Source organism: Mustelus asterias, chromosome 3 (genome assembly GCF_964213995.1).
Source record: "Mustelus asterias chromosome 3, sMusAst1.hap1.1, whole genome shotgun sequence".
NCBI lineage: Eukaryota > Metazoa > Chordata > Chondrichthyes > Carcharhiniformes > Triakidae > Mustelus > Mustelus asterias.
Genome location: NC_135803.1, coordinates 119,900,282 through 119,927,016, shown reverse-complemented (window position 1 = coordinate 119,927,016; position 26,735 = coordinate 119,900,282). Strand labels below are relative to the sequence as shown.

Here is a 26,735-nt window from a genome sequence, read left to right as displayed (position 1 = left end):
ACTAGCACTGGCCTGTATGATCCCTTCCTTGAGGAGCCGCTGAACCTCAGATCTAATAAAGATCCGGTCCTCAGCGCTGTAACGCCTACTTTTAGTAGCGATGGGCTTGCAGCCAGGTACCAGATTTTTAAAAAGGGATGGTGTAGTGATTTTCAGGGTGGATAGATTGCATGCGGGGCGCTTTGGGCAATTTGGAGGCTGCGGCTGATTCCCTACTGCCAGTGAAGGGAGTGGCCCACCGTACTGTAGGATCACACTCTTCATGTGGACCATAAAGTTTAGTCCGAGGAGAATTGGCGCGCAAAGGTGAGGTAACACAAGGAGCCTGTATTGCTCGTAAATTGTGCCCTGTACCTCAAGAGTTACCATACATCGTCCTTGGATCGGTACAGACCGGGACCGTGATGCCATGGAAATTGTCTGCTTGGCAGGGAGAACCCGGAGTCCACACCTTTTAGCAGTTTCAGGGTGTATGAAACTTTCGATGCTTCCACTGTCAAACAGACAATTCACAGTTCTACCACTAACCTTTATATCCATCATAGAATGTTCAAGTCTGTAGTGCCTGGTCTGATCCAGGGAGATCGACGCCACCGTTGGCCCCTGGGCGTCACTGCATGCTGCCGATGTGGATGCTGAGGACCCCTGCTGGTCGCTCCTAGTCGTCGTGGACCATGATGGCCGCCCCCATGAATCGCACGTGGGCGAGGGCGCCAAGCGCAGCGACTTCTGGTGGTCTTCCTCCTCCTCTGTCAGCCACGATGGCGCCGTCCTGGGATCGCACGTGGTCGGACCTCGTGGGTACTGCGACGCCGAAGGAGATTGTCTCTGTTCTGGAGGGTTACAAGCTGCACTGCCGTTTTTAGGTTTGGACCTGCAGACTTTGCCGTAGTGGCCTTTTTTACCGCACTGGCTGCAGATTGCCGTTCTTGCCGGACACTGTTGCCGTGGATGCTTGGCCCCACCACAAAAATAGCATCACTGGCCACCTGGAGCTGCCGCCGTCGTCGAATCGATCTGGGAGCGCGGGTTAGCGGGGCGAGGAGGGAGCTGAGCTTGCTCCAACCACGTTGACTGCACGTGGTCCTCGGGGTACAGCGCCAAGCTCTTCGACGCCGCTTCCAGCATCACGGCCATCTCCATTGCTTGGGTCAAGTCGAGTTTCCCCTTTTCCAGCAATTTAAGCCTGATGTACGAGGACCCTACCCCTGCTACGAACGCGTCTCGGGCGAGGTCGTACATATACTGTTCGGCTGATACGTCCTTGCAGTCGCAACCCCTGGCAAGCTGCAGGAGCTCATTGGCATAGTCCTCCATGGTTTCGCCCGACTGCCGACGTCGTGTAGCGAGGAGGTAACGAGCATGTATCTCGTTGGGTGGCTTCGTGTATCTTTTTTTTAGGAGCTCGACGGCACCCAGGTAAGTGGGAGCTGCACGAATGGCTAGGTAAATCGTGTCGCTTACCCTTGCGTGGAGGACCTAGAGTTTATCACTGTCTGTAGTGATAGCTACCGAGGCTGCCAGGTAGTCCTCAAAGCACTTCCACCAATGGTCGAATGTGTTAGCTGCACCGACCGCACGTGGGTCCAGTGTCAGACGATCCGGTTTTAGAATCTGTTCCATACTCTCTGTTTTTTTTTTCTTGTTGTACAGCTGTGAGTTTTCTGTTACTCTATTAAATTGATGCGCGACAATAAGCACGTGGAACCAAGGCTTCGGTATTGAAGGCTTTAATAGAGTAACAATGGAACTACTAACACGAATACACCAGTTCAGACTGAAGGGGCCTGCCGGAGCAGGGGGTCTTATACCTCGCCACCGGAGGCGGGACCCCACTGGAATGTGCCAAGATAACTCTTATAACAGGTAAACACCCTAACCCAACAACATTGTACAACCCCCACAGTAACAACACCCTAGCCCAACAGTAACATAGTAACAACCCCCAGTGGTGAACCAACGATGGTTCACCACAATTGGTAATTGCATATCCATGAAACCTTACTGTCTCCAATAGTTTCTTTTCTCATATGTATACCAGCTAACCCGTTTCCCCCCCCCCCACCCCCCCAATACAAACACACACACAAAATATGGAAATGGGCATTAGTTTGGTCACTGCAGAAATAGAGGGGTCCTTGTCGATTTCACCAGAGACACCTGGGCGAGAGGCCAAAATATGAAAGGGAAATGGAAGCGTAGGAAATGAACATCCAAGCTTTTTGCCTTCACGGACCTTTTAGGTTCATATCATAGAGTCTCATGGGTCACATATAAATAAAACAGCAGGAAAAGACTAACTTTTTCAATTTGCTGTTTGTTCAGCAGTGGGTCCCCTGCTTTATGACTTGTTGCTATTTCATGAACGTAATCCTGGAGCCAATCGGGCCCAAGTCACTGAGATTTTCCAGGGCAACAGCTGTGCCATTTCAGCTCTGATGAATGTACTCGATGTAAGATTTTGATTATGTTGTACAGGTATTTTTTTTATTACACAATGAGGGCTGTACTTTGAAACAAAATGACTTCCCCTTGATGTTCTTCCCCTTTGAGTATTTGTCATGACAGTTCGCTGGGCCGCGTTCAAAAATCCGTCACCGAGGCTCGGGTGAGCTTTGTGGTTTGCATCACTTAATGTCGCCCAGATGGAAAACTAAATAAATTAATTCTGGCAGGAAAAGTTTACCAAGAACTGATTTTTATGATCATGCAAGTGTCACTACAGCAATTTTTAATGGTGTTGTTTACTTCAGCTCTTTCTCTTTCTGGCCAGTTATGGTGTCACTAAATCTTAAAGAAAAATGTTGAATTCCTTGTCGTCACCAATTAGCCAAAATGCATCCTGAAATCACATTGTTGCAATCTTGGTAAATAGCCTCTCCCAAACCGAGAGGCCTTGTTTATCGTGAGACAGCAAGCTTGGGAGAGCAGAAGAGCTAGTGGGAATCTCGACAAAGCTTGGTTAATTCTCTGGAGATTCTTTAATTTGAAAAGAAAGTGGTGTCGTGTACAGGTGACAGCTGTGGCTCGGTTGGTAGCACACTGAGCTCCTGTGCCAAAGGACTGGGTTCAAGTCCCACAGTAAGAGTTTTAACAACACCAGGTTAAAGTCCAACAGGTTTATTTGGTAGCAAATGCCATTAGCTTTCGGAGCGCTGCTCCTTCGTCAGATGGAGTGGAAATCTGCTCTCAAACAGGGCACAGAGACACAAAATCAAGTTACAGAATACTGATTAGAATGCAAATCCCTACAGCCAACCAGGTCTTAAAGATACGGACAATGTGAGTGGAGAGAGCATTAAGCACAGGTTAAAGAGATGTGTATTGTCTCCAGACAGGACAACCAGTGAGATTCTGCAAGTCCAGGAGGCAAGCTGTGGGGGTTACTGATAGTGTGACATAAACCCAACATCCCAGTTTATGTCACACTATCTGTAACCCCCACAGCTTACCTCCTGGACTTGCAGAATCTCACTGGCTGTCCTGTCTGGAGACAATACACATCTCTTTAACCTGTGCTTAATGCTCCCTCCACTCACATTGTCTGTATCTTTAAGGCTGTAGAGATTTGCATTCTAATCAGTATTCTGTAACTTGATTTTGTGTCTCTGTGCTCTGTTTGAGAGCAGATTTCCACTCCATCTGACAAAGGAGCAGCGCTCCGAAAGCTATTGGTATTTGCTACCAAATAAACCTGTTGGACTTTAACCTGGTGTTGTTAAAACTCTTTCTGTGTTCACCCCAGTCCAACGCCGGCATCTCCACATCAAGTCCCACCCCAGGACTCGAGCACGAAAACCAAGGCTGACACTTCCGTGCAGGACTGAGAGCCACAGGTGGCCATCTTCCAGATGAAAGTTAAAGGGAGGTCCTGTCTTGCATCTCAGGTGGCTGTAAAAGATCCCATGGCATTATTAAAGAGGAGGGGAGCTGTCCCTGATTTCCTGGCCAAGATTCATTCCTCATTTAACAAGAGCAAACCAGATTTCTGTTTATAGGAGCTTGCTGTGTGGAAATTGGTTGCTGTGTTTTCAACATTACACTGGAGACATTGCTCATTGGCTGGAATATGCTTTGGGATGTCTTGAGGTCTTGTGCAAATCTCTTTTTTAAAATGGAATAAAATCCAACAGGTTTATTTGGTAACGTGAGCTTTCGGAGCACTGTCCCTTCCTCACCTGATGAAGGAGCAGTGCTCCGAAAGCTCGTGCCACCAAATAAACCTGTTGGACTTTAACCTGGTGTTGTGAGACTTCTTACTGTTAACTATCTATAACATGGTAAGAGATAATATTGACAGCAATATTAAACTGACTTTTAACATTCTGATCAAGTCCATTGATTTACAGTTTCCACCTATATATGCAAGTAATGTAGAATTTGAATGAAAGGATCATCGTAATTCAGAAGTTACTCGAATACAAATATAGATTAATCTATTTAATCACCAAGAATCCATTCCCTCAACACACTGAGTGTAACATTACTCTGTTAAAACCGCATTCTCTTTGATCCGCCACCACCCAGACACCCTCTTGCCTGGTAATAGAAACTTTGAACACGTACGTACTTCCTGTCATAGGAACTCAGAAAATCTTTAGTTCACAAAAGACAAGAAGTCCATTCAGCCTGCCTTTCTGATTCATGGCAGTTGTAACCCATGATGAGTTACTCTTCAAAATGCTGGTGTAGTTTAATCTTAAATCCGAGTTATCTCACTTGTGTTGTTGTTAAAAATAAAACAACACCCTCAGTGAATTAATGCTTTCCTGGGTATATCTCTCTTTGCCAGCTCTCGGCATTCATTGGAGGATACCAATAATGGAGGGTGATTTGCAGACAGTTCCGAGAGATCTGTAGGAAAAATAGGACAATAACATATCCCAAGAAAGACAAGAATAATGTGTGTGTGTGTTCAAAATATGGAATGGTTTATGGTGGTATTGTGTCACTTTCACTCGGGAAGTCTGAGTTGCTGTGGCAGCAGGCATCTCTAAAGGCATATTGTAGTCTGGAGATAATGGATAGTGATGGCAGAGGTTCCAGTGTTCTTTCTGTCACTTGGCATACCAGGAATATCTCCCATTGCAGTCTGCCAGCACCCTGTATTGGAAGGATTAGCAGGTAGATACTCAACCTGTTGGGCTGTATTTCAAAACACATCGTCCTGGGGGTGGGACTGAGCTTCTGGCTCAGAGGCAGGATTGCTACCAACTCCATTTTGAACGGTTTATAGAATGTGTTTAAAATGATTTCCTTAGTAGGTACCTTTCTAGTCTAGAAATTTTGGAAATGGGATGGAACTGATGAGAGATCAGGATAACAATTGGGGAATAATGACAACAGCATGGCTTGGCTTAATGTAAGAAGACTCGGTGGTAAGCATGCAGTCCTGGAGGAAGCAAGATTCAGCAGAGATGTGGTGAATTTAACTGGCAAAAAATATCACCAATGGCAGTTGATCATCATTAGAACATCTTCAAATGTGAGATGGAGACGCTGCAAATTCAAAATATTAATGTGGGGTGAAAAAGGTTTCCTTTTTCACCCCACAAAGAGTATAAACTTCTTTGGATTAATAGAATAAAACAAAATGGCACCTTAGAAGGGAGGAGTAATTTAAGTACAGCTAGCAACAGTGAGGAATGTAGAATGTGTAGTGCTGAGGAGGAAAAGGAGATTTAAAAAATTGCAGAGACTGAATGAAATAAAACGTGCAATAAAAACAAAATGCTGAAAAGAATCAGCAGATCAGGCAGCATCTCGAGAGAGAGAATCTCGAGAATTAATGTTGCCGATAACTGATTATCGGTGATTACAAATGAGGATGGAAATAATGTGTCTGTTCTAGAAGAAGATCTGAAACAATGATTGTCGGTAACTGTTGAAAGAGAAATGGTTGTGAAAGGAACACCAGATATGTAAGTCGATGCATCCTAAGACACTGCACCCTGATATCATGCAGCCTCGCCTTGCGAAAGAAGTCAGAAGATTGCAGTGGCTTTGACCTTTACATTTCAAGTTTCAAAATATTAATAAAACTTGGAATTGAGCCTCGTAATTGGAGAGAAACTAGTACAACAATATTGAGCAAGAAGGAAAAACTGGGTAACTATGGTAACAATAGACAAGATGGCCTCATGGTCAGTAAACTTCAAACTCCCTGGAGTTTCGAAGAATGAGAGGTGATGTCATTGAAACATGCAAGATTCTGAAGGAGCTTGACAGGGTAGAGACACAGGTAGTATTTGCTGGATGGGAAATCTAAGAATATGGGGCACGGTCCCAGAATAGAGGGTCAATTATTTAGGCTGAGATGAGAAAAAATTACTTCACTCAGAGGCTTAGAATCTTGTAAATTCTATATCCCAGAGGGTTGGGAATGCTCAATCATTGCGTATGTTCAAAACTGGATAGATTTTAGATCTCTCAAGGAAGCAAGGGAAATGGGGAGCAGGCTGGAAAGTGGAATTGAAGCAAATACATGCATAGGATGGGAATAGAGGGATATGGAAGCCGGAAGGGTAGGGGGTTTTAGTTAAGTCGGGTAGCTTGGTCGGTGCAGGTTTGGAGGGCTGAAGGGCCTGTTCCTGTGCTGTAATTTTCTTTGTTCAGAAGACCTGTTCTGAAAATACTGAATAGCAGAACAAGCATGACATGGCACATAATCTACTTCAGTGCCTATTTCTTACATCCATAATGGAAGGTAAAAGGAATGAGCATTGAGAAATACATGGGTTAATAAAAGGAAACCCATGCAGATTTGTTCAGGGCCGACCACATTTGGCAAATTCAAGTTTTTCTGAAGAGCTGGCTGATTTTAGATGAATTAAGAGAATGCAATAGATTTGGTGCTTATTAATTTTCAGGACACATTTAGAACATAGAACATTACAGCGCAGTACAGGCCCTTCGGCCCTCGATGTTGCGCCGACCAGTGAAACCAATCTAAAGCCCATCTAACCTACACTATTCCAATATCATCCATATGCTTATCCAATAACCATTTGAATGCTCTTAATGTTGACGAGTCCACTACTGCTGCAGGCAGGGCATTCCACGCCCTTACTACTCTCTGAGTAAAGAACCTACCTCTAACATCTGTCCTATATCTCTCACCCCTCAATTTAAAGCTATGTCCCCTCGTGTTAGCCATCACCATCCGAGGAAAAAGGCTCTCACTATCCACCCTATCTAATCCTCTGATCATCTTGTAAACCTCTATTAAGTCACCTCTTAACCTTCTTCTCTCTAACGAAAACAACCTCAAGCCCCTCAGCCTTTCCTCATACGATTTTCCCACCATACCAGGCAACATCCTGGTAAATCTCCTCTGCACCCTTTCCAACACTTCCACATCTTTCCTATAATGCGGCGACCAGAACTGTACGCAATACTCTGAGTGGGGCCGCACCAGAGTTTTGTACAGTTGCAACATGACCTCCTGGCTCTGAAACTCAATCCCTCTACCAATAAAAGCTAACACACCATACGCCTTCTTAACAACCCTATCAACCTGGGTGCCAACTTTCAGGGATCTATGCACATGGACACCCAGATCCCTCTGTTCATCCACACTACCAAGTATCTTACCATTAGCCCAGGACTCTGTATTCCTGTTACTCCTTCCAAAGTGAATCACTTCGCACTTTTCTGCATTAAACTCCCATTTGTCACCTCTCAGCCCAGCTCTGCAGTTTATCTATGTCCCTCTGTAACCTGCCACTTCCCTCCGCACTGTCTACAACTCCACCGACTTTAGTGTCATCCGCAAATTTACTCATCCATCCTTCTACGCCCTCATCCAGGTCATTAATAAAAATGACAAACAGCAGTGGCCCTAAAACAGATCCTTGCAGTACACCACTAGTAACTGAACTCCAGGATGAATATTTCCCATCAACCACCACCCTCTGTTTTCTTACAGTTAGCCAATTCCTGATCCAAACCACTAAATCACCCTCAATCCCATGTGTCTGTATTTTCTGCAAAAGCTTACCATGGGGAACCTTATCAAACGCTTTGTTGAAATCCATATACACCACATCAACCGCTTTACCCTCATCCACCTCTTTGGTCACCTTCTCAAAGAACTCAATAAGGTTTGTGAGGCACGACTTACCCTTCACAAAACCGTGCTGACTATCCCTAATCAAATTATTCCTTTCCAGGTGATTATAAATCCTATCTCTTATCCTTTCCAATACTTTGCCCACAACAGAAGTAAGGCTCACCGGTCTATAATTACCAGGGTTGTCCCTACTCCCCTTTTTGAACAAGGGGACAACATTTGCTATCCTTCAGTCTTCTGGCACTGTTCCAGTAGACAATGACGACACAAAGATCAAAGCCAAAGGCTCTGCAATCTCCTCTCTAGCCTCCCAGAGAATCCTAGGATAAATCCCATCCGGCCCAGGGGACTTATCTATTTTTACCCTTTCCGGAATTGCTAACACCTCCTCCCTATGAACCTCAATCCCATCCAGTCCAACAGCCTGCATCTCAGTACTCCCCTCGACACTGTCCCTCTCCAGTGTGAATACTGATGAAAAATATTCATTTAGTGCCTCTCCTATCTCTTCAGACTCCACGCACAACTTCCCACTCCTGTCCTTGACTGGCCCTAATCTTACCCTAGTCATTCTTTTACTCCTGACATACCTATAGAAAGCTTTAGGGTTTTCCTTGATCCTACCTGCCAAAGACTTCTCATGTCCCCTCCTGGCTCTTCTTAACTCTTTCTTTAGGTCCTTCCTGGCTAACTTGTAACTTTCAAGCTCCCTAACTGAGCCCTCACGTCTCATCCTTACATAAGTCTCCTTCTTCCTCTTCACAAGAGATTCAAACTCCTTAGTAAACCACGGTTCCCTCACACGTCTGCTTCCTCCCTGCCTGACAGGTACATATTTATCAAGGACGTGTAGTAGCTGTTCCTTGAACAAGTTCCACATTTCAATTGTGCCCATCCCCTGCAGTTTCCTTCCCCAACCTATGCCAGCTAAATCTCACCTAATCTCATCCTAATTTCCTTTCCCCCAGCTATAACTCTTGTCCTTTGGTATATACCTATCCTTTTCCATAGCTAAGGTAAACGTAATCGAATTGTGGTCACTGTCATCAAAGTGCTCACTTACCTCCAAATCTAACACCGCAAATCTAAATCGCAATTCAAATTCAACCAGTTTCCAGCAAGGCAGAACAACAAACCCTTTGTGAACTATTCAAACTTGTTTCTCAACAAGAGGTTTGTTTGAAACGTTGAAGCATATGGTGCAAGAAGAAATGTTACAGCATGGATGCAAAGTTGGTTAACAAGAGGGAACGCAAAGAATTAGGACATTCAGATTAGAGAAGACTTGGAAATTATGTTCTGCAAGGATCTATGATTTAGACTTGGGCATAAGGAAACACAGTGCCAAAAATTATTGATGTCACAAAGATGGAGGAATAGCAAACAGCAAGGGAGATCTGTGAATGGCCAGAAGGGTTTTGCTTAATGAAATGAGTAAACTTGTGTGTCAGTTTTTTGGTTAGTTCTTCGGAAGAACCATCCAACTAATTCCACTCTTTCCTCCTTGCCCTGCAGATTTTTCTATTTCAATGATATATCCAACTCCTTTTTGAAAGCTATTACTAAATCTGCTTCCATCATTCTTTCGGGCAGTACATTCCAGATCACCACAACTCATTTGTGTTTAAAAACAATTCTCAATATTCACCTCTTTTTTTTGTGTCAAATATCTTAAATCTGAGTCCTCTCACTCCCAACCGTCCTGCTGGTGAATACATGAGAGGGGACACATTTTGGCAAGGTAAATCAGGAACGGGAGTATATGCTAAATGAAAAAGTACTGGCAGAAACCTTGGGGTTTCAACACACATCTCCTTAAAAAGTGCAAGGGCAGGTAGATAAAGTCATAAAATAAACAGCATTTTCAGCTTCGTTTTTAAAAAAAACCCAGCTTGCATACAAGAGTGAAAAAGTAAAGATAAAGTGGTACAAAACTTTGCTTAGGAAACAGAGTAATCTGTGTGCAGTTTTATCACCACATTATAAAATGGTGATAAAAGTCAAAGAGAGCATACAGCATCAAATCATAAGGATCATATCAGGAATATGAATCTGTAGGAGAGGCGTGATTGAATTACATAGATGTGTATTAATTAATTAAATCTAACATTTCCACTGGAGTAGAACAGGCTGAGGAGATTTAAAGAATTTTTTTAAAATGAAGGGTTTTAATGCAGTGAATAGGAAAAGATTATATCCGCTGCTTAGGGAGTCACTAACAATTGCCCATCGATTCAAATTTGTCACTGAGCGAGCAAAAAGAGGGATCATGAGAAATATATTTGCAAACTAGTTGCTGGGCATTGTAGGGAGTGGTTGAGGCAGAGGTCATTGCATCTTTTAAGAGACAATTGGATAAGTATCTGAAGTGAAGGAAGGTACAGGGCAATGAGGAGAGCACGAGACATTGGGATTGGTTTTGAGATTCTCGAGCAAAGAGCTGGCAAAGATACAGTGGGATGAATAGCCTCCATCTGCACTATAAACTTCTGTGGTTCTGATTTTCTTTTATTGCACCTATTTTTGATTTAGTCTCTCACTGTGGTATGCCGTATAAATGTGCAGGAAGAATTTAATAGTCTGAAGTGTTTTGCAACAAAGCTTGGAATAATCTGAAGAAAATTGTGCGTAACATTTACAAGCTTAACAGATTTAAATGTCAATCTGTCTGACAGTGTGGCCAGTACATGCCTAGTACAAATTGCTGGGCTTTAACATTATAATTACAGTAATGAGCTGAATCACTGTCTGGTAAAACCATAAACTGTTTCCATCTGTCGGCTGTAAGTCAATTTTGGGAAACCTAAATAACTCAGGAAACAAGCTGCTGAACTACTAAATGATTTAGAAACAATGTTTCGAGAATATTTACTAGATTTTTGTGTGTGTGTGCATGTGTGTGTTCACGTCTGCCATAACTACTGCAACAGTCTATCACATAACCTATTGACTAGGAAGTGCTTTGAGATGTCCTGAGGCCATGGGGTGCCAGGTTCTTATTTTTCTGGGTTTTCAATCTCTGCAACAAGCACTCTGAGATGAGTATAACCTGGCTACATGCAAAAGCTAGTTTCCGCCAAGAAACATACTTTTCATCTTAACCAGAGAATTGCTTTCATTACAGGTTGCGATTTTTATCTCCCACATTGGTTATCTTTGAACCTCTGAGTAAAATGTCTAATTAAATCCCAATGTATGTTTTGTTAAGTGCAATTTTAACTGAACCAATTACATTAAACATTAATACAAGAGCAGGTTAGAGGCTGGGGATTCTTACGGAACTTACTCGCCTCCAGACTACCTGAAACCTGTCCACAATCTACACGGTACAAGGCAGGAGTGTGATGGAATATCCTCCACTTTCCTTGTTGAGAGCAGTTCCAACAAGATTCAAGATTGCCATTCAGGGCAAAGCAGCCCACTTGATAACAAACAAACCACAACTTTAAACATTCATCCCCTTCCCCAGCAGTGCACAGTGGCAGCAGTGCATACCATCTGCAAGATGCACTGCATCAAGGCTCTTTGGATAACACCTTCCAAACACACAACTTTGATCACCTAACAAGGATGAGGTTAGCAGGCACATGGGAACACCACCTCCAAGTCGCACTGCATTCTGACTTGGAAGTACGTCACTGTTCCTTTATCGTCGCTGGATGAAAATCCTGGTACTTCCCAGTGAATAACACTGTGGGAGTCCTTGACAGCATGAACTGAAAACAGTTCAAGAAGGTGGCTTACCATCATCTTCTCGAGGGCAATTAGGGATGGTCAATAAATACTGTCCTTGCCCACAGCCTGTACATGAAATGCAAACGTTGCACTATGGACTTGAATCCTTTGTGGGGTTGGGCTGAGGCAAACTAGCCTTGTTCTACAACCAGCAAAGAAAGGATCAGCCCAGAATTCCTCAGGACCGGTAGTGCATTTTACCTGTGATTCTAATGGGTGTCAACTGCTGGGGATCTAAAATATTGTGGGATCTGGCACTGTCAGCTCTCTGGCCCTGTGGTGCAGACCAGTGAGTTTAATGTGAAGCCAGAAATTCTGTCAACCCAGAAGACTACATTGTAAGAGGAGGCAGCTTCTTAAAGGTTAAGAAGCAGAATGGTTCAGGGAGGGAATTGGGAATTGAAAACAATGCTACTAGTGGTGAAGTGATTAGGGGGTGGGCAGGAGGCCAGAATTAGAGCAGAGCAGAGACCTTGCACAGTTCCACAACTGGAGGGAATTAGAGATAGTGAGGGATGAGGCCATGCAGGATTTAAAAAGCAAGGATAAGAATTTTAAAATTGAATTAGTGTTGGCAGATCCCCAAACACAGGGCTGATGGGTAAGCAGGTTTTAGTGCCAGATAGAGTTTTGAATGAGGGAGGCAGATCAGCAGAGTATTGGGATAGCCAAGTCCAGAGGTAGTTAAAGTTTATTTGTTAGTCACAAGTAAGGCTTATATTAACAGTGCAATGAAGTTACTGTGAAATTCCCCGAGTCGCCACACTCCAGCGCTTGTTTGGGTCAATTCACCTAACCAGCACGTCTTTCAGACTGTGGAAGGAAACCAGAACACCCGGAGGAAACACAATCTCATGGCCAATCTCATGGAGAATGATATGCAGGGGCACTCAGTGGATCCAGGAGAAGCATACCGACATGCAATGAATGCATGCAACATTCTCTAGTATGAATGGCACAGAAGCATGGAGCAGATATTCATTGTGACCCAGCTGGTGGTCGTCTCCAGTGATCTATAGGCTGAAAAAATCATCAAAGAGGTTTGCTATCATTATCATCACCTTCCTTTACCCCCTGGGTAAAAGATTTGATTTGGTTTATTATGGTCACATGTATTAGTATACAGTGAAAAGTCTTGTTTCTTGCATGCTATAGACAATGCACACCGTTCATAGAGCAGGAAAGGAGAGAGTGCAGAATGTAGTGTTACAAAGCATTGTTAGAGTTTGAAAGAGTTAGAATGAAGTTTTAGAAGCGAGAGTAAAAGATAGAATTAGAAGGTATGCTGGGCACAGCTTGCAAGAAGCTGCCTCGCTCCAGTGCCATTTTGAGAAACCTTGTGCTTCCCCTAACGGAGACTGACCCTGCATTGATGCTGGTGCAACAGCCTCTGGAGGTTTCCCCACTGGCACCTCCACAATGAGGCCGACCACTATATGTATCTTGGCTGCAACCAAAGACAGACTGCATCCATCTCCTTGGAGACCACAAGGGGGAGCACTGCATTGAAGTGGCTGAGAGCACATCAGTCAGAGCACCAAGTGGTTCAGTGGGGTTTATTGCACTTGTAAATGTGCACTTCGTAATTTATTGTGAACACTGCAAAAGTTGAGCCATAATATCAGACCCGTGAGCTCCTGTTTATAACAGCAAAACTGGAAAAGAGAAGTAGTGAAAGGAAGCAATGGTCTTTGAATGGGTATGCTGAAACTATTGGGCAGATGTGTGTTGGTAGTAAGAGTGGATATGTTCTGCCTTCAATGGATGTGTTTTCATGGGCAAAAGTTTCAGTGCATACAGCCCTGCTGGGTGAGAAGTGCTCAGGTGAAGCGTAGGCATTCAGACCATCCTGATGAGAGCTTTGGCTGCTGAGCTGACCCCAGCCACCTTCCTGCAACATGAGTACATATCTGTTCTGCATGTTCCTCTAGCTGGGTTGATCTAGCACTTTGCCCTCTTCAAGGACCATTCCTCTCTGGAGGGCCATGTTATGAAGGGTGCAGCAGACCACCAGATACAGAGGTCCTTGCAGGAGTGTACTGCAGGAAGCGGAACCACATATTCCAAAACCCAATGGCCAGCCTGATGATTGTCCAAGTGAGCAGATGGTATTGGTTGGCCTCTGTCTCAAGTTCACATAAATGGGAGAGTAGCCAACTCTTCAAAGGACAAAAAGTGAAGTTGCTGGAAATACTCAGCAGGTCAGGCAGTATCTGTGGAGAGAAATAGAGTTAACATTTAGGGTTGTGTTTTCATTTCAGATTTCCAGTGCCTGCAGTAACTTGTTTAGAATTCACCCATGCATTTTGGTTGGTGGCATCTGCCAAGATAACAATGCACACATGGTATCAGACCAGTTGAACATTGAGGGAGTGAAAGCCCTACTTGATGATTCTGACTGGCCACTCATTCTGTGCCTTAACAGTTATGTGGAAATAATGCCCTGTATCTGTGGGAATTCAATGATTGAGGTAATGGCAACTGCCCTTTGATGTGCACAATTTGGGACACTCAGGCACAATGTGAAATTGAATGTACTTGCAAGCTGGTGCAGGGTATCAGTGATCTTGAGAAAACCACTCTGGTCTACTGCTGCTCCTTGGAAGGAACCAGAATTGAAGATGTTCAAGACCACAGTAACATCAATGACTAATGACGGAAAGGGTGGGGGAATAATGAATCTCTTTTCATGCCTTGAGCTCTGCATCTGCTCCTGCAGATGTTGCTCCTCAATGGTATTCAACAATCTCTGTATACTTCTAATTTATATTCAGCTGTTGCCTTGCTTATGATCAGCTGCACACAATGCTTAGTGGACTCCTCTCTGGTCTCACGATCCCTGAAGGATCATTAACCCTCAACTACACAAACACATACCACTTGCTTTGTTAACTTAGTTAATTCCCTGGCACCAGTGGCTCGAGTGTCCTGCTCAACTGTGCACCTTATGGCCTGACCTATTTGCATGGCATGGCCAAGATCATATCTCCCCATCACATCGCCACATGTTTCCATCTGTAAAACCAGTGCCCTCACACACAAAAATTCTTTGATAAGCTGACAAGAAGCTTATTAATGTAAATTGGGCAGGTTACTAAGTCCTGCTTGCCCCATTCCTGACCAAAATGGACGGCATGGTGGTTAGCACTGCTGCCTCAGCTCCAGGGACCCGGGTTCAACTCCAGCCTTGGGTGTCTGCCTGTGTGATATTTGCATGTTCTCCCCATGTCTGCATGGGTTTCCTCTGACAGTCGAAAGATGTATAGGTTAGATGGATTAGCTATGGGAAATGTGTGGGGTTACAGGGTGGGGGTTAGGGCCTGGGTACGGTGCTCTGTTGGAGAGTCGATGCAGACTCAATGGGCCAAATGGCCTCTTTTGTAGTGTAGGGATTCTATGAAAATTGTTAGCAGTCAGAATAGCAACAGCATAACAGCCAGCAATGTTAATTTTCACTTACCTTCCATACATGGATAAAATCCAAATGCGGGTAAGTCTTATTCAACTAACTTTTAAATGTTTGTTTTGAGGTATTGTTACGCTGACAGGGGCTATGCCAGTGTAATTTCCCAGTTTGCATGTTATTTGCATCACCAAATCCTGTGCAAATTGTGGAGAATGAAAAAAGACTTGGCATAACCAGATCCTTGTTCACATAGATTACAGCTTTTCTTTAAGCCAGTATCAATGCAGAATTTGGACTCCATGATAGGTAGGATCTCCCTGGATGCTTCATCTAGTTAAAGTAACTGAAGTTTGAAGTGTACTGGCAAAATACAAGATGGAGCTTTGGGTAAAACCGTATAAAGCGTAAATGATTGTAATTGCTTTTCTCCCAGAGAATGGCTTACCTTTGGATGAAATAGATAACTTTATTCAGTCTTCTGTAACAAAGGCCAGCAGTCTATTTTTCTACATTGCAACGCAGCTATTTTTGAATAAGGAATAGCTAGCTATTCACCTGCATTTCTTTATTGATATTTACTTGAAAAAATCTATATTTGTGTTTACATACCCTAGAAAATTAAACATTTGAATGCTTCATGTTTATTAGAGTAAATCCTTTGAATGTGGCGAGTTATAATATGTTATAAATGCTTTATAACCACAATTTATTTGGTACTGAATGCTAGCATTGGAATGAGATCAGACAAATCTCAATTTGAAACCACACTGCTATTCATTTATTTAATTAGTGGACCTCCTAAGGATTTGCCCACAAAAATGCAAGAAAATAGGGAATTTCTCAGTCTGTATTAGATGCAGTGAGGGTTATGAAGCTACGTAATTAAGTACAGTGAGAGAATTTTATTAAGTTTTCTAACACCAAGAATCTGTGCACTAACATCCAATCAGCTTTCTTAGAACACAGAACAGGCTCTTCGGCCCACGATGTTGTGCCGAGCTTTATCTGAAACCATGGCAAAGATACAGACAATGTGAGTGGAGGGAGCATGTTCCCTCCACTCACATTGTCTGTATCTTTAAGACCTGGTTGGCTGTAGAGATTTGCATTCTGATCAGTATTCTGTAACTTTGTGCCTCTGTATGCCCTGTTTGAGAGCAGATATCCACTCCATCTGACGAAGGAGCAACACTCCGAAAGCTAATGGCATTTGCTACCAAATAAACCTGTTGGACTTTAATCTGGTGTTGTTAAGAGTATCTTATCCAGGCCCTCCCCTGCACCACATAACCTGCTTATTGGACTGTGGGAGGAAACCCACATAGACGGAGAATGTGCAAACTCCAGAGTCACTCAAGGCCAGAATTGAACTCAGGTCCCTGAAGCTATGAGGCAATAGTGCTAACCACTATGCCACCCAAAATTTCACACACTTAAATCATAGAAACCCTACAGTACAGAAAGAGGCCATTCGGCCCATCGAGTCTGCACCGACCACAATCCCACCCAGGTCCTACCCCCATATCCCTACATATTTTACCCACTAATCCCTCTAACCTACACATCTCAGAACACTAAGGGGTGTCTAAAGTACTTCATTGGTTTTCTACTGTGCTGAGTGGAATAGTTTAAATTAATTGATTTTGCAGGAGATATGATTAAAATGTGTATTGTTTAAAAATATGAAGGAAGGTGACTGAACTGAGACCCAAGAATTGGGCTAATGCAGAAGTTGGAAACCCATAGGAAAGGATAACCCATCAATAAAGTTGCAGAAGCGCACTTGGGGTTGCCACAGTTTTTGGAAAATTTGATCTGAACTAACCCTATTAATGCTGTTTTTGAACACGTGTGTTCTACATAAATACGAAGTAGTTAAGGCTCCAAGTCCAAGCCAGACAAAATCTCCTGCTGCCAAGATCAGTGAAATCTTAAAACTTGGAAGTGAGTGCTACAATTTCTGGACACAATTATCAACAGTCTCTGGGTTTCTCGGGACTTAAAGAAGTAACAAGCTACACTGAATTTCATATCAAATATGGGGTTTGAGCAGCATCAAAATGTATTTTTCACACAATTTCAGTTTTTTCTATAATGTCTATAACTGGGAGTCACCTTTCAGTACTCAGCAGCTTTGCCAAGGTTATTTAACTGTGCAGAACTTGTGTGTGTTTCAATAATGGTTTCACCCATCATTGTGTAGGTACTGGAACATGGTGATATGCCCTGTTCTAGTTGATTAACATTACGAATTGCTCAGAACACATTGGTTTTTTTGAGGATCCACAAACTACCATGCTTAATTCAATTTTATGGGAATTTGAACTTGGAATCCTCATTACCTTAACTAGCTGAATCTAATAGTATGTGGATAGCTTAGAACAAACTAGGGAGCAAACTTGAATCATGTAGATGCCCTAGAAATTCAGGTATGTCTTTTTAAACAATCATGCCATAGCAGATTGCAAAGAAGGCACAGCTTTAAGCTTTTAATATGGTGAAATAATGTTTTTCTCTTTCCCCAGCTTATTTTCAGGAATTGTCCCCAGAGTAACGTGGATCAGTCTTGGTGGTTTTCTTTTTCTAGGAACATATGATAAAGTGCACAAGGTGCTTCAATGATCAGGGTCAAGAAATATGAACATTAAACTGTCATGAATAAAAGATGTATTGTAAATGATTTTTATTAGACACTTCAATATCTTTGTTAGACACTTCTATATTTTTACATTTCTGTAACAATGTATATTTTTACCAAATTGTATAAATAAATATTTGTGCAGAAAAGTAACACTTCCTTCGTCTGTTTGCCTCCTTTTGAGCAGCTTTGCTGTCCTTTCTGGTAATGTATAAAAAAGTGAATATTAACTGGGGATAGCCATTTTTTTCCTAGTGTGTTTTGAGGCAGATTCACCATGGAAATATTTACTGGAAGGGTGATATTCTGTCAATATAGGGATTTTAAAACTCCACTCCAAGATCTTATTCTACAATTGTTTCCAATTTTAGCAGTTGATTAGTAAAATCATCCAGGAATAAAGTTGCAAATATAGAGGGTCGACAGTGAACAATATTTGATTAACCCCAATGTGAATGCTTATCTAGATCATTTGGAAAATGTGTATAATTAATGAAATATTTTTAATTTCTCCAGTGTCCCATTAGCTTATTATAGCCGGATTCAAATCCAAGACCATTGAAGCTTAGAGTTGCTTTTCTACAATTTCTAGAACATAATTTCTGTAACTACAAAAGAAATAACCACTGGAGAAATGTAACTAAAGAATGAACTCCATCTATAAAATGAAATAAACCCTTATAAAATAATTTATGCAATTTCCCAATTTCTATTTTCTTTTAATTATACTAGCTACTTCAGTGGAAGGGCAAGTGGGTTTTTACACAAGCAATTATTTTCATTATGACCCCGTGTAATAAGGCACCAGAAGGTTTTGCAAAATTTAAAAACAGCAACCAACATAACCAGGAGAAAGTTTCAAAAATTCTAAAAAAAAGTCAGGTTATTCATGCACTAAATAGGTTTAAAATATCTTCTGTAATATGGAAACTCTTATGTACAAACATATAAAAACATTCCTTTTTCTCTGTACATTATACCCTGCATTTACATGCTTTAAATGCAAGTCAATTGTTGAGCTACTAATACTTCGCATGGAAGCTTAAAATATATACAGTTAAAGAACGCTCGAATAGGATTGTTCCCACACAAGCTCTGTCCTGTCATGTCTCTTCATGTTGTTGGAGAGAGGTATGCTAAGAGGTGAGGTAGTAATAAACTGAATTTTCAGTGCACAAGCATAAGTTTGCATTCATCTGCAATTTTTGTTTGTCAAGCTAAGTCACAAGATTGTGATAATTGTCCATTAAGTAGTAATGTCTGTTTGATGTCAACTTCAGTATCACTGCGCAATACAGTCTGAGGTTTGTCACACAAAGATATTGATTGCTGGCTTGAGGTCTTCAACAGCGGAGGTTGTACAGGATTGAGATGTTCCTGACACAACTGTACAGGTTGGGAAGACAAACCTAAAAAATTAAAATTTGGCTGAGTTGGTTAAGAATGTAGCCAACAGAAAAACAAACCACATAAATAAATTGGTGTTCGTGTCCCTTAAAGATCTGGTATTGGCTCAGCTTTCTCAGTTACTTCCCTTTGTGAATTCCAATGTTTTTGTACATTAAAAACTCAAATATTACCTTTTTTGTCAGCAAACTTTCCAGCTGTTACGTTTTGTGGCTGTGATGCCATCCTATCATGATTGCTCGGATATACAAGCTCTTGTCTCTCCTTTAGGCTACTGGAAGTTCTGTTGCACGGATAATGGTTCAAAATGCCTTCATCGATTCTGTTCTGTACTGCACCATGATCCTCATAAGGATGATCCACATTTCTATATGCATTTGAACATTTGAGTCCCTTGGAGTAAACGTGGGCATTATCAAACGGATCTGGAACATCAAAAGAACCTATTAAAATGGAGAAATTCTCAAGTCATTGCACAAAATACAAATATTGCAAAAGCATGTTATTTTGCAAATATTCATCAAAGCATTTTTATTATTTAACCTCCAGAATGGTCTAGTGTGCTGGTAAATAGTCATTTTGGCATAGTTAGAATTTGGATCATAACCGGACGTGTAGGAAAGCTTATAAAAAGTTGTGACAGCATCTGTGGAGGGAGAATAGAGCTAACATTTAGAGTCTGGATGACCCTTCGTCAGAACTCTGCTAATGTTAACTCTATACTCTCTACAGATACATAGAATACCTCCAGTGCAGATGGTGGCCATTCGGCCCATTAAGCCTGCACCAATAATAATCCCACCCAGGCCCTATCCCCATAAGCCCTCATATTTACCCTACTAATCACCTTGACATTCCAACACGAAGGAGCAATTTTTAGCATGGCCAATCAATCAATCTAACCCAGACATTTTTGGACTGTGGGAGGAAACCGGAGCACCTGAAGGGAACCCACGCAGACATGGGGAGAATGTGCAAATTGCACAAATCACCTAAGCGGAGAATTGAACCTGGGTCCCTGGCACTGAGGCAGCAGTGCTATCAGATGTCCTGAGATTTTCCAGCATCCGCAGTAATTTGTTTCTATAAAAAGTGCTGTTCAGTGCAATGAACTCATACATTATTTTATCACTTTATTTTTTCCTCATGACACTTGCAACACAAAATTAGTAAAAGGTTTAGGGAGTGAGTAATCATGTATGCTTTTTTCTATACGCCAAAACTAAAATTATTTAACTGGTAGTCAGATCATCTTCTGTGGCCATACTCCTATTAACTTAATCCCTCTCCAACTCCACTGGATAATGCTTTCATTCTAATTAGTACTGAACATAAACCCCTAACGGGGACTGGCAGATTGGATCTTGCATAAAATAAAATATTCCAAAATAAGAACAGCTCTTTACCTGAAAGATTATCTATTATTCTTAATGTGTTGCAAAGAGCCCATCCCTCTAAAAAAGATTGGATTTTAATTAGCAAATGCTGATATTTCAATTTAGCATGAGTAAATTCATGAAGGAATGGTGACTGCTACATGTAATTTAAAGGTAAATGATTCTGCAGATTACCATAGAACATGTCAATCTTGCTTGCAAAGAGCTTTCAGCCAATCGACTGAAAATACAAACAGCTCATTTTCCTAATGGAAATCTAATTCACCTTAAAGGTCAGAGCTCTGCAGCATTCAAAGTACAATCTATAGTGTTGATGACGGTTAGAGAGAACCGAGGGCTCTGTTCTCAAAGAACGGATTCAAAGCACTTTTCCAACTTGAGAGTGAAACAATGTTATCCTTGGTTCCTAACTCCACCTAATCAATTTGATAAAATGGGCTCAAACTTGCAAAATGTAGGACACAAGAAAAAACTGACAGGAGTCACACTCGAGTGCATCGTCACATCTGTCAAACTTTAGCTCTCAATGATCTTTCCTGTTAACTTACTTCAAACATCTATTATTCCTTGTGTATTTTATAATATTGATTAAAACTTTGTTGAAATGTCAACATTCTCAGAACATAGTTGATCATTTTCATTCGTGTACCTTGCAAATGTTCTATATGCACTTTATCTACTATCTCTACTTAACCACAAGTGTACTTGTAAATTGAAGGCTAAAATGACAAGTCTTCAAAAAGTAGCTTCTACAAATTTTCAATGCAGAAATTATAAATTGGAACAATTATAGATATTTTGTGAGATGACTTTTGGTTTGCAAAGGTCACATACCTATTTTCTCTGAGCCCAATCTTCCTTCTGATGCATGTTTACATCCATCTTTAATGTTACACCCAACACAATGCTTGGTTTGTTTGAAGGGGATATTACGGGATGCCACATCTACACAGCTTCCAGCGTCGGACCGACACAGACCTTTCATGAAACACAGCTCCACAATCAGATTTAGGCAATTATGCTCACTTAAAAATCACTAGTTATTCCAGTATATGGTCACAGTTTATAAATAATTGTAAAATGTGATTTTCATCATAGTTATCAGTACCTCATCTACACAGAGGACCTATAATGCCTGTATTTAGTCTCCTATCCTGTTAAATATGGGAACATCCTTCTATCACAGTTTTTCTTTGTGACATTGAAAATGAGTAAAACGGTAAGTGAGTCAGTCCTCTGTGTGCTTACAATTTTAAAAAGAACAGATTCTGGGGAACCCATACATTCAAAAACACACAAACATCATCCAACACCAGGCAGAACATAGCACCACTTGTCAACATGATACTTTGATGCACAAGTTCAGCATCTGGTTTCCCTAAAACTCATCAGGCTAAGCTATACCCCTGTAATGTACAGAGGATGTGACATGATGAAGAATCTAAAAAATACTTTTTTTCAACCTCTGCATACATATTAATACACTTTGGGTCCAAAACACTCCTCTCAAGCAGTTAGATCAACATAATAGAACTTCGTAAAAGTCTCCAACTAAAGCTTTTGAGCTCAACTTAGATTTGCAAAAATTGCTACATGTAACTTCAATACCACAATAGTACTTAAAAATTGATCAACTACACATGTTGGGTTAAATCATTAGTACCCTGTAGCACTTAGAGTTGCAGTTTTAAAATTATGCCTATTATACAAAGCATTGTTTGCTGGTGCCACCTTTTCCATCCATAAATCTTTAAATGTTGCTATTGTAGCTAAATACTAGCAAGATACTGAATTCAAAAGCATTAGTATCCTAGCAAAGAAATACCTGAGGCAGAAAAAAAAGTATATGGTTCTGTTAATATTTACTTATTATTCTTTGTAAGTTTTAACAGCATTGACTAAGGAAGTGGATGCTGACAAAATAGAAACATAGAAAATGGAAGGAGTAGGCCCTTTGCGCTGAAGCATCTCCAATTTTCTCACAGCTCCCCCTCCCACCAAACTGCACATTTGGAGATAATACATTTAGTTCCCTCATCCAAATTATTAGTACATAATGTGAACAGTTGGAGTCCTAGCACAGATCCCTGCAATACTTCACCAGTCACTGCCTGCCAATCAGAAAAAGATCCATTTATTCAACTATTAAGTTTCCTGTCTGCTAATCAGCTTTATATCCATCTCAAGACGCTATCCACAATCCCATGTGCTTCATCTTTACATAGTAGTCTGCTATGTGAGACCTTGTTGAAAGCCTTTTGAAAGTCTAAATAAACCACATCCACCAGTTCTCCCTGATCAATTCTACTTGTTATATCCTCAAAGAATTTCAGTAGATTTGTCAAGCATGATTTCCCTTTCATAAATCCATGTTGACTTTGTCTGCTTATAACGCTGTTCCAAATGTTGTGCTAGGAAATCCTTGATAATGGACTCTAGCAACTTCCCTAGGCTCACTGGTCTATAGTTCCCTGTTTTCCCTCTACCTTCCTTTTTGAATAGCAGGCTTACAATAGCTATGCTCCAACCTAGAGTCCAAAGATTTTTGGAAAATGACTATTTCTAGGGCCACTTCCTTAAGTATTCTAGGATGAAGATTACCAGGCCCTGGAGATTTATCTGCCCTCAATCTTATTAATTTCCTAAAACCAGTTCTCTACTAATACTGATTTCCTTCAGCTTCTCGGTAAAACTTGTGTTTTTATGTTTCCCTTTGTCGAGACAGAAGCAAAGTTCCTCAGTCATTTTTTTGTTCCTGTTATGCATTTTCCCGTTTGAGTGTAAGGGGCCTACATTCATTTTTGTCAATCTTTCTCTCTTTACATACCTATACAAACCTTTACAGTCAGTTTTTATGTTCCCCACTAGCTTACCATCATACTCTATTTTCCCTTTCTTAATCAATCCCTTGGTCTGCCTTCGCTGAATTTTAAACTCCTCCCAATCGTCAGGTCGATTGCTTTTTCTTGCTGATTTGTATGCTTCCTCTTTGAATCTAATACTATCTCTAATTTCCTTTGTAAGCCGTAGTTTGGCCACAGTTCCCTTGCCACTCTTGCACCAAATAGGAAAAAACAACTTTGAGTTTATCTATTAGTTCCTTGAATGCCTGTCATTGCCTATCCATTGTCCTTCCTTTCAGTAATGTTTCTTGCCATTATCTTCAAATCTTCCTTAGATACAAGCGGGGTATCAGAGAATTAGACAGTTGCAAATGTAGCACACCTTTTCAAGAAAGGGTGCAAGAATATTCCTGATAACCACAAGCTAGTCAATTTAATATCAGTGTAGTAAGGGGAAATTAATAGACCCTCAGAGCTAAAGAGTGCCTGCACGAATTAGTACAAATTTGACTAATCCAATTGAATTTTTTGATGAAGTAATAGGGAAGATTGATAAAGGGAATGCAATGGATGCTGTCTAGATATTGAAGGATGGTAGGCAGCAGTGATCCCCAAAGTTCAGTGCTAGCACGTCTGCTTTTGAGATATCGAAAAATGACTTGGATGTTGGAATCTGGAGCAAAGTTTTGAAAATTTATTGATGATACCAAACCTGAGGTGTGGCAGACACCAAGAATGATACCAATTAACTGCAACAGTTCATAGGTTAGCAGATGGAATTTATTTAATACAGAGAAGTGATTGGTGATGCATCTTAGCAGAAGGGATAAGGAGGGGGCAAAACAAACAAAATGGCACACTTACAGGGACAGAGGAAGGGAGTTCATGTACAGAGACCTTTGAAGCTGGCAAGGTATATTGAGAGATTACATAAAGCATATGAAATCATGGGCTTCATAAAGAGGTAAAAGGTGGGAGAATGGGGTTGGGAAACTTATCAGTCATGATTGAATGGCGGAGCAGACTCAATGGGCCGAATAGCTTAATTCTGTTCCTATACCTTATGGTACTCAGTACATTGAGTTCTGGTGGCCACACTTCAGGAAAGAGGTAAGGGTCCTTGAGAGAGCAAAAAAGATTTCCAGGAATGAAGGATTTTAGCTACAAAGTTAATTTGGAAAAGCTAGGGTCAGGCTCCTTGGATCAAAGTAGACTGAGGAGAGATTTAATGGAGCTGTACAAGATTATGCCGTGGTGGGAGTTGTACCAGTGTCTCCTGGGCCTCTGGATTACTAGTCCAGTGACACTACCACTACACCACTGCTTCTCCTAAAGTTCCAGGTAATGATCTAGAACATGCTGCCTATGAAGGTGGTGGAAATTGTATAGGTACTGGAGGGAAATAACTTGCAGGGCAATGGTCATAGTCGGGGGTAATGAGACTGATTGGATTACTCTACTAAGAGCAAGCATGGATTCAATAGGCTGAATGGTCTCCCCTGGTGCTGTGACTCTTCCAGTTTTAAACATTGTCCACATTGGGTTCAATGCACTTTTTTCTCAGTGCTCTCTCCATAGATGCTACCAGGCCTGCTGAGTATTTCCAGAATCTTGTTTTATTATTTCAGATTCCAGCATCCACATTATTTTACATCAGAATAAAAATTGCTTTACCACAAATGTCTAGTATGGCAAGATGATTTTCTTGTGGTTGACTATCGTTTTTCAAACAAATTACTATAAAGCCACAGGAATTTTTCGTAAAATATGCCTATGTGCTTTAAAATTTGACAATTAAAAAAAGATTAAAAACAAAAATCAATCATACCATTACTCTCTATACGTCCGTTCGAAAGTGTCACTGCTAGTTGCAAATTGCTACTATCGTCCATCTTGACACATGTTTCCTGACGTTCAGACAATGTTCCTTGTGAAGAGAGGTAACTTTGTACATCAGGTGGTACAATGGTTTCATCTATAATGCACACAAAGGCACATGCTAAGGTAAACACAGGTGTGAGGCAAGCAGGTCACATTTTCTCTTTTACACTAGAATTACAAATTGAGGATTGGCACACAGACCCTCCCTAATTCCAAATACAACTCAACCCACACAATGTGAAAAGCTCTTTTGACTGATTTGAATTCAGTAACTACTTATTAAAGGAAAGCTTGCTTTAACATACAAATTGGGCAGCTTAATTCTTTGATCTTCAGAAAAATCTTGACATCATGCCAAACTTCCTCAAAGTGTTATAACTTTAAATTGCTTTTAAGTCATGGAATGATGTGCATGGCACTGAACTGCTTGGACTAATAATTCAAACAACGTAAATTTAAAATATTACTATGACAATTCAGCTAAAAAAAAAATCTAGAAATAAAAAGGTCAGCATCATGATCTAAAAATGACTTCAGTCATGCACCACCATGGCTATTTCTCAACTGTTCTCTGAAATGACTAGCCAACCACCCAGTTACAAAAAAATGTGCCACTTGGTAAAAAATGGTTTTAGCAGTGACACGCACATCTCCAGTATGAATATGTAAAATGGGGAACAATTGCAAAATTATACAGTTAAGAAAAACTGCAAAGGGAGCAAGATAGCAAAAAAAGTATGGTGAAGTGGCCAAATAAGGTGCATTCTCAGCTGCATTAGTAAAGAACACAATACAAACTGTTGCAGCAAATGACATTAGTCAAACCATCACTGATTATTATGCAAAATTCTGGTGAGCCAATCCGGAGAAAGATACGAGTGCTCGCAATCATAGAAACAAGCAACAATGATTCCTCATATCAAGAATTTAACCAAACAACAATATTTCCCAAAGTAAGTTAATACCTAATTAAGATTATTAAATGGCAACTAGTTTATTCAGATTGTAGTGAAGAATTCTTTGGAACAGAGACAGCTGAGGTGATACCTCATTGAAGTGCATAACATTGAGAGGAATATGTGGAGATCCTGCTCCCTTTGGTTGAGAAGTTCATAACTGGGAAGTATAGATTTAGGGTAAGCCACTTAGAGGGGATTCAAAATGATTTTCTTTCACCTGACGGTGGCGGGATCTGAAACTCACTGCCAGAAAAGGGTGGGAGGTGCAGAAACTCTCAGAACAATCAAAAGTATTTGGATATGCACAAGAAGTGCTGAAATTGTGGACCAAAAGCTGGAAAGTAGGATTAGGTTGGATGGCTACTTGTCAGCCAGCATAGACACAATGGTTTGAATGG

General features: G+C 41.2%; 2 protein-coding genes across 6 annotated transcripts in view; one reads left to right on the top strand and one right to left on the bottom strand.

Annotated features, from left to right (window-relative positions):
• The window catches only part of slc25a26 (solute carrier family 25 member 26), a 237,683-nt gene extending 219,806 nt beyond the window's left edge, over positions 1-17,877 (top strand). Inside the window, exon 10 of the mRNA XM_078209491.1 lies at positions 17,738-17,877. Within this exon, the coding sequence (XP_078065617.1) occupies positions 17,738-17,834 (97 nt within the window). The 3' untranslated portion in view covers positions 17,835-17,877. The remainder of the gene's footprint in view (positions 1-17,737) is intronic.
• Positions 17,878-17,882: 5 nt separating this feature from the next.
• The window catches only part of lrig1 (leucine-rich repeats and immunoglobulin-like domains 1), a 189,821-nt gene continuing 180,968 nt past the window's right edge, over positions 17,883-26,735 (bottom strand). For 4 of the 5 annotated variants that reach the window (XM_078209489.1, XM_078209490.1, XM_078209485.1 and 1 more), the window contains exons 16-19: positions 25,326-25,472; positions 21,489-21,632; positions 19,431-19,700; positions 17,883-19,259 (exon numbers count right to left, since the gene is read on the bottom strand). In XM_078209489.1, the coding sequence (XP_078065615.1) occupies positions 19,063-19,259; positions 19,431-19,700; positions 21,489-21,632; positions 25,326-25,472 (758 nt within the window). In that variant the 3' untranslated portion in view covers positions 17,883-19,062. The remainder of the gene's footprint in view (positions 19,260-19,430; positions 19,701-21,488; positions 21,633-25,325; positions 25,473-26,735) is intronic. The other variant, XM_078209486.1, reaches the window with a different exon arrangement.